This window comes from Serinus canaria, chromosome 2, assembly GCF_022539315.1.
Source record: "Serinus canaria isolate serCan28SL12 chromosome 2, serCan2020, whole genome shotgun sequence".
NCBI classification, from domain to species: domain Eukaryota; kingdom Metazoa; phylum Chordata; class Aves; order Passeriformes; family Fringillidae; genus Serinus; species Serinus canaria.
This window is the reverse complement of record NC_066315.1, coordinates 4,927,575-4,935,721: the sequence shown is the minus strand read 5'-3', so window position 1 is coordinate 4,935,721 and position 8,147 is coordinate 4,927,575. Positions and strand designations below refer to the sequence as shown.

The 8,147-nt window shown below is 51.6% G+C and overlaps 1 protein-coding gene across 1 annotated transcript; it reads left to right on the top strand.

Moving 5' to 3' along the window:
• The first annotated feature begins 1,201 nt into the window (after positions 1-1,201).
• Positions 1,202-7,762, top strand: LOC108961454 (solute carrier family 22 member 13-like). The gene is made up of 10 exons (XM_030227114.2): positions 1,202-1,591; positions 3,406-3,509; positions 3,947-4,101; positions 4,205-4,373; positions 4,930-5,050; positions 5,627-5,721; positions 6,218-6,432; positions 7,206-7,314; positions 7,408-7,618; positions 7,736-7,762. Exons 1-10 carry the CDS (start codon positions 1,220-1,222, stop codon positions 7,760-7,762), a joined length of 1,578 nt encoding a protein of 525 aa, XP_030082974.2. The 5' UTR covers positions 1,202-1,219.
• Positions 7,763-8,147: the final 385 nt, after the last annotated feature.

Genomic DNA, 8,147 nt, shown 5'->3' with positions numbered 1-8,147 from the left:
AACTCTCAGTAACATTTACTCCTCTCTTCCTTTATTCTGAATAGCACTAACCAGGGCGATCTCACTCTCCCACTCCAGCTTAGGGGCAACACTTTAAAATCCAATATTCTTCTCCTTTACTGACTTTCATAAGCACAACAGAACTATTCCCACTCCTGAAACACCAACCCACGTTGTGTGAGCCAGCATTGGCTTTGTTGGAGGCTCAGATATACTATGGGCATTAAGAGTGAAAGGCAAAGCATTGGAGAGGAGATGTGAAATGAGGAGCTTACTGATGTACTCATGGCTCTGGAAAAAGCAGCCAGGGGCTCTGGTAAAACCAACTTTTGCCAAGTTGCACACAAAATTTCACACACTCAGGGCAATCCAGCTACCCACTTTGCCAGCAAGAAAGACACAAGGACTCAGGGAGTCTACTCAGGAAGCAGCTCAGAAGTGCAGCAGAAATCAGGTCAATCTGCTTTTCACGCAACATCAGAACCTCAGGCAAAGCCGAGTTGGTGTCATTTCCCAAATCCTGTGTGCTCTGCATGTCTGTGTGTGTGACCTGCTCTTTTCCCTGAGGCTGCTCTCTAAGCCAGGCCCATTTTATGCTTATCGCAAGAAACTGTAGTTTAGATCTAGTTTTATGACTAATCAGGGTTTCTACAAATGAAAACAGAGAGCTTGGGACACAGCTGTCAAGAACAAGTCTATTGGACTGCCAGACAAATTTCCAGGTCCAGAGGGGAAAGGTTCTTCTGCTTCTCTTCCATATTCTCTTACATATCTCTGTCTCCAGGATGCGCTCTGCAGTCATTAAACCATTAATGGGAGCAGCAAATTTACTCTGTTTGCATCCCCACCCCCAGCAAAATTAACCCTCATTCCTAGAGTCCCAACTTCATGCCTCAGACACAAACCTTGAGCTGCAGCACAGCTGCCTTCAGAAGGCCTTGTGACACTTCTCAGGCTGGAGAAGGACAAGATGTCACCATCCCCAAGAGTGACAGTGCTTTGGCACCTTTGTTCTATTCCCAAGAGCAGGGAGACAATGTCTGGTGACAAAGTGCAGCCAGGAGCACTGTGCTGTATCAGCATCATGGACTGGTGTGCCAGTGCAGGTGCTCATTTTATCACACTGGATTAGGGCTTTAGTGCTCACACAGTTTAAACATTAATATTTGCCTATTTAAACCATAGGCACCAGTGCAGCCTGGCCACAGAGGTGCTCGCCATGGCTGAGTTTGGGGATCTTTTAAGGGCTGTGGGGGAATTTGGGCTCTATCAGAAACTGCTGATCCTGCTCCTCTCCCTCCCACTACTACTCAACCCCTTCCAAATGGTTGGCCAAGTGTTCATGGTTGTGGATGTGCCTCACCACTGTGACACCAGCTGGATCCGCGCCGTCGGCCCCAACCTGACGGAGGAAGAGCAGCTGAACCTCACCCTGCCCCGGGGCGCCGATGGCAACTTTGAGCAGTGCTCCATGTTCTCCCCGGTGGACTGGGACCTGCATTCCATCCTGGCCTATGGACTCAACCACACCGAGAAGTGCAGCAGTGGCTGGGTGTACCCCTCAGAGCAGCCACCCTCCCTGCTGACTGAGGTCTGTACCTGCTGCTGGAGGAGACAGGGCCATGGAAAAGAGGGATGGAATATCCTGGGCTGTGCTCTGGTCAGCCAGTGCCAGCTGGGGTGGGAGGGGGTGGAGTATCTGGGTTTGTGCTTTGGACAGCAAGTGCCAGCTGTGGTGGGAGGGGGTGGAATATCCTGGCCTGTGCTTTGGTCAGCCAGTGCCAGCTGTGGTGCAGAAGAGCTGTGGGTATGACTTTCAGAATCTCTGTAGTCAAAAGTTCTTCAGCATTATTCCCTTCCCTCTAGGGCTATCCAGATTTCTTTACTCAAAAGTTCTTCAGCCTTATTCCCTTCCCTCTACGTTTACCCAGCTTTCTTTAGTCAAAAGTTCTTCAGCCTTATTCCCTTCCCTCTAGGGTCATCCAGCTTACTTTCTGCAACTCTAAAATACCTGAATGGTGTTATATCAGTGGTTCCAATAATTTCTTCACTGTATCCGCCTGGATTTGCAGATTCCGGGGATCAATTTTCAGTTTAATGTTTGGCACTTCTGTTGACATTTCACCTGGGTACAAAACAAGAGAAGTGCAATAAGCCAATACTAACCATGACTACAAGCCTCCTTGCCTTCTGTCATTGCCTTTGGGGAGGGGGTGGAATATCCTGCCCTGTGCTTTGGTCAGCCAGTGCCAGATCTGGTGCAGTCAGGTTGAGATTTACTGCAGGACTTTGCCTCCATCACACAGCTGGAATCCCTGGGAGCTTGTCGCAGAAAGCCCATGGTGAAGATACCTGGGGAGAGCACAGGCAGGGACTATGGGGGTGTGAGTCCAGCACATTTTCTGCTCCCCATCTGTCCCCTTTCCACTTTCCAGACCCTTGACTTCATGATGTATCTGCCTGGAGGGACCTTTAGGGCATCCCTGCCACACTATCCCCTGTTCTTCTGCCGGATTCTACTCACATCATCTCCTCTGTGAAAGACATTTACCTTCCAAGGCCTTGGCATTGATATTTCTTGGGCCTCCAGGAACCTTCAAGGCTGCAACAATATGTGCCAGAGCCATGCAATTGTGCAAAAGCCTTGTTTATCAGCACCCTCAACTTCTTCATTCTGCCTTATCTCCCACCTTCTAGTTTACATGATAGCAGTCTCTCAGAGCTGTACTTGATGGTCTTGGATGTCTTTTCCAAACAAAATGATTCCATGATTCTGTGATTCTCCCTGAATAGAACTGTGCTCCTTTCTCACTTTCCCTCATTCCTCCTCCCTCCTTTCCTACCTGCCAGCTCCAGCGCTTTCTCACTAGTCCCTTCCATAAAGCTGGGACAGACAACAAAGTCCAGCCTCAGCCTTTGCAAAAGCTCCTTGGTGTCCCTGAAGCACCAAGTCCATTTCAGACAAGGCTTCTCTGCAGGTGTCAGCAGCTGCATCCCTTCCCATTCCTCCTTTATCAGTAACAAACACTGCTCTCCTCCTCTTTCCACCTGCCCTGCCTTTTCAGCCACAGAAGAAAGCTGATACAGCTCTCACCCCAAGGCCACATTTAAACAAAACTTGACAACCAGGATACTCCCTCAGGGACCTTTGGGCTGCAGAGGAATCCCGCAGATCCCAGCACCCAGATGATGGGCACCAGTCCCACCAATCCCACCACTGATTTGTGTCCTAAGTGCTCACCATGAAGGGCTCAAGCCCTTGGGAGGGCTTCTCTGCTCCCAGGAGCTGGAGCAAGAGCTCAGGCAACCAAATCCTGGATCCACCAACAACCAGAAACCCTGGCAAGCCCAGAAAGCAGCTGGAGTCTGTCAAAAGCAACAGCTTCTGTGTTTTCCTTCCTCCAGTTTGACCTGGTGTGTGACAGGGCGTTCCTGAATGATGTCTCCCAGTCCATCTACATGGCTGGGCTTCTCATTGGAGCCACGCTCTTTGGGATGCTAAGTGACAGGTGAGGAAACACACTTCCTTCCCACAGACACTGCCCAGCAACCAGGCACAGCCCACATCAGGGGGCAGAGTGTCCATGCACTGAACCTTCACAGGATGCAATCCCCTTGCCTGAGATTGGGCATCTGGGCCCACATGAGAGGTCTGGAAACATCTGAGGGTTGAAAAGAGAGGCAGATACAGCCTTGTGGGGAGGTTCTTCAGGAATCACAAGTTCAGCCCCTGCTGGGGTCTCAGGCTTTGCCAGAACCATGATGGGTCTACACTGGAAACACTGCTTTTTCTGCACATTGTTTCTTGCGGGGTAAAGAGGAGCTTTCTTTACATGGATGTCAAATCTCCTCTGGTTCTCAAACCACTTTGCATCCCTCCTGGGCTCTTCCCTCTCCCCCAGGGGTCTCTCCTGGTACTGACTGGGTCTTCCCTCTCCTTCCACAGGATAGGCAGGCGGCCAGTCTTTCTCATCTGCATCCTCATCCAGGGGCTGTTTGGCCTGGGAATTGCCTTTGTGCCCCATTTCTATGTGTTCATGGCCTTCAGGTTTGTCGTGGGAGCTGCCGTGTCAGGAATTATGATTGCAGTCGTGTCCCTGGGTGAGTGGGAGGCCCTTGCCCTGAGGCAGCAGATGTGGCCTCACAAGACACAAGAACAAAAGAGAGCCCAAAACAAAGCCTGAACCTTTGTTTTTCTTCTTAGCTACAGAATGGGTTGGTGTCTCCCACCGGACAAAGGCACTGCTCATCACTCACACGGCTGCTGCCATTGGGCAGATGTTGGTGGCTGGTTTGAGTTATGGGATTCGCAACTGGAGGCTGCTGGAGATTGCAGGATCTGCTCCTATGTTTGCCCTTTTCTTCTATATCTGGTAAGGAGAAGGGCAAAACTTATGAAAGACACAATCTCGGGGCTTTAGCTGGGCAGAGTGACTCGAAGATACGTTAGAGAATCTGTTTTCCCAGCACAGAGGTCGAAGAAAGTCAGAGCTGCTCCGTTCTCGGTCTCAAGGTTGTTTATTGTTTCTTATCTATCCCAGATGTGAGGGTGTGAGTGAGGAGGAGGCAGCAGCTCTGAACCAAGCTGGATCTTTCCCACCCGAGTGCAGCTGCTGGAGAAGCTGCTGCAGAGCTCAGCACATCTCCCTGGGCACTGCACTGCTGCGAGCAGCAGCTGCTTTGCTTCAGGTCTCCAGATGTGGCCTTTGGAGCCTAAATTCGGGGTGTTTAGACCCATTGATCCCATGGGCCATTCCCTTTAGAGCCAGGCTTGATGATCCTTGTGCGTCCCTTCCAAGGCTGAAGATTCTGTGGTTCTGGGATCGGATTCTGTGGTGGCCAAGGCTTGCTGGATGTGCTCCCAGAGAAAGGAGCTGTGGGGGAACTCAGCAGGACACAGCAGCATGTGCTGGCCTCCTCTCCTGGCAGGGTGCTCCCAGAGTCAGCTCGCTGGCTGGTGACCAAGGGAAGAATCGAGGAAGCCAAGAAGGTCCTGCAGAAGGCAGCAGCCACCAACAAGTGCAGCCTCCCACCAGAGCTCCTGCAGCAGGTACTGGGGGTCCTGGCCTCAGACACTGCCCTGGGCCTTGCAGCAACCCCTGGAGCTCAGCTCATCCCAGAAACATCTCTGCATTCCCACTGGAGCTGGTCTGGCCATGAGCTGTGGGGGACTCCAGCTCCAGCTGAGCTCCCCAGAGATGAGGTCAGGGAAGAGGCCCAGCTTCTGCTGAGGCTCAGCCTGGAGCTTTCTGGGGTCCCCCTGGGCATGTGGGAAGGACTGAAATGCTTCCCTGGCTTTTCTCCTGGGAGGATTCCAGGAGTGTGACTGATGAGCACAGAGCCTCTCTTTAGTCTCTGGCTTTCCATGCAGAAATGCCTGAAGGGCAGTTCCCTCCTTGCCCACCCCAAAGCTCCTACACTGGGGAGATGTTCATCCTGAGGAACCTCTCAGTCACCACCCCCTGTGCTGGGCAGCCAGAGGGCAGTGGGGCTGCCCTCCCTGCCAGAGCACTGGGGTCACAGGTCTGCTGTCCCAGTGATGCTTCCCATGGACTGCAGGTGGAAAAGGAGCTGGACATGGGTTTCCTTTTCCTGCTCTGACTCTTTGACTTTCTGTGTTTTGAAGTTGAAGCCTGAGAAAGAGGTCAAGTCTGGAAGTTTCCTGGATCTCTTTCGGAAGAAGCACCTGCGGAAGGTGACTTTAATCATGTCATCTGTCTGGTAAGACATTCCCTGGTCCCCTCTGTCAAAACTACTAGGTGAAAGAGTAGAAGTTGGGGTTGACAAGACCAGTAAATTAAAGTGATTTTTCTGGTAATATACATGTGTATGTCTTGATCTGCTTCATTCTACCTCCACATACTGGATCAGATTTACCATGTCTGGGCATGGGAAGTTGATTATCCAGGATACTGTGGGTTTTGTTAGAAAGGTTTGAGTAATTCCAGCTTTGACAATCCCCAGGCCCTGGAAGAGTTTTGCACCTATCTAGAAGCTTTGAGTTCACTCTAGAATTTGCTGACCATAGGGAGATTCATTCTGCTGTATCTCCTGTAACAATGACCCACGCAACTCTCAAAGATGCTGACTAGAACCAAAACAGAGAGTGATGGGAATTCAAATAAGTTCTGTGTGTTCTAACCTTTCTAATTTTTGGTTTTAAACCCCCAGAAAATCATCTGGTGACATGTTTTATTCTACTTTACTTGAATTTCAGGTTTGCAGATAGCATTGTCTACTACGGGCTGAGCCTCAGTGTGACAGATTTTGGTCTGGACATCTACCTGACACAGCTGGCCTTTGGGGCAGTGGAGCTTCCAGCTCGAATTTCCTGCATTTTCCTGCTGGAGTGGTTTGGGAGGAAGAAAGTGCAGGGCATTCTCCTGCTGCTGGCTGGCCTCGTATGTCTCATCCTCACTGGCATCCCTGAAGGTGAACCTTCCCAGCCTGTGGGCAGAGCTGGGCAGGGCCCTGCACATCCCTACCTTTGTCCAGAGCCATCCTCCACCCTGGCAGACCCAGGCTCACTCCCATTGGCTCCACTGCCCCCACTGTCACAGCCCCCAGGCTGCTTCATCCCCAGCATTCTGCCTTCCCCTCACCTTGGATTCCTTCTCCATCAGGGCTGTGCCTGGTTCTGCCACAGCTCCTGGCCCTTGGCAGGCAGGGTCCATTACCCACCATCCACCCACTGGACATCACCACCCCCTGGCAGAAAGCTATACCAGAAGAAGTGCTTTAAAAGCCACCATGCCTCCCTTTCTTAGATGAAGAGAAAAAGCAAATGCCCACTCCTCCTCATCTGTTTGCATCAGTTTGTGCCCCAGTCCATACCTAAACCCTGCTACATGCAAGGGCTGTGAGTGAGACTGCAGGTAACAGTGGGGCTTCCCAATGCCTTCCAGCTTAGGGACGTGGCATTTCCTACCAAGCACTCCCCAAACACCTTTGCTGACTCAGCAGCTCACTTCAGTTGCACATCTAGAAAATGCCCAAAGCCTCAGGAGAAATCTGGGTTCTCTTTGGCAGAGGGTATTTTCCAGGTAAGGGTACGCTGGGGATCATTTCCAATGGGTTTGGTGCTAGCTTTGCTTAGCAAGTCTATTAGAAAGGGCTGTCCCAAGAAATCCCACTGCAAAAAGCTCTGGTCCCAAGTGAACCATCCCCATGGAGGTTACAGTGGTTGTTTCTCCTCCTCCCCTCAGACCAGCATGTGCTAATCACCGTCCTGGCCATCATTGGCAAGTTCACAGCCACGGCCGCTTTCTCCACCTCCTACGTCTACAGTGCTGAGGTCTTTCCCACCATCCTCAGGTGAGATGTCCCCCACATCAGAGCTTCCTTCTGCCATGGCTGGACGTGGCCACGGGGACACCCCTGACCTCCCTGTGCCCCTCTCTCCTGCAGGCAGACGGGCGTGGGGCTGTGCTCGACCATGGCGAGGGTGGCCGGGATCCTGGCCCCGCTGATCATCCCCCTGGCCCAGTACCACCGGGCCATCCCCAACGCCATCTTTGGCAGCATCCCTGTGCTGGTGGCCCTGTTCTGCATCCTGCTGCCCGAGACCCGCGGCGTTGACCTGGCAGATGACACAGGGAACCAACAACCTCTAGATGAGGTGATTAAAGGAAACTCTGAATTTAAGGGAAAAAAAAGCTAATTTAATGCAGAGATAGAATGTCAGAATCAGGGATGAATACACTCTCATCTCCTCCTCTTTCCTTCTTATCTTCAGGAGCAGAAACCTGAAGTGTCACTTTGAGACACTGAGAGATGACAGAGACTTGGATGTCTGCAGATGCTCAGAGAGCAAGCAATAATTGGACAGACATCTACTAACAGTCTAGTCTGAGTCCATCATTCTTGAAGCAGACCAGGGAGGCATTGCTGCCTGGAAACTGATCTTTCAGATGGTGAACTCAATATCCATGGTCACAGGGAGAGGAGATCTATGTCACTCTGCCTTTGGAACAGATGCACTTCCAAGTGTCCCTGAAACCCAGTTTGGTCATGCCTGGCTGGCCTCCCAACGTGTTCCCCAGTCCTTTGCAAGCTGGTACCCGTGGAACCATCCCTGTCGTGTTTTACAGCAATAAAGAATCACCAGTAGAGTGGCTGTGCTGGGCAAAAGCGGGCGCTGGGTTTGT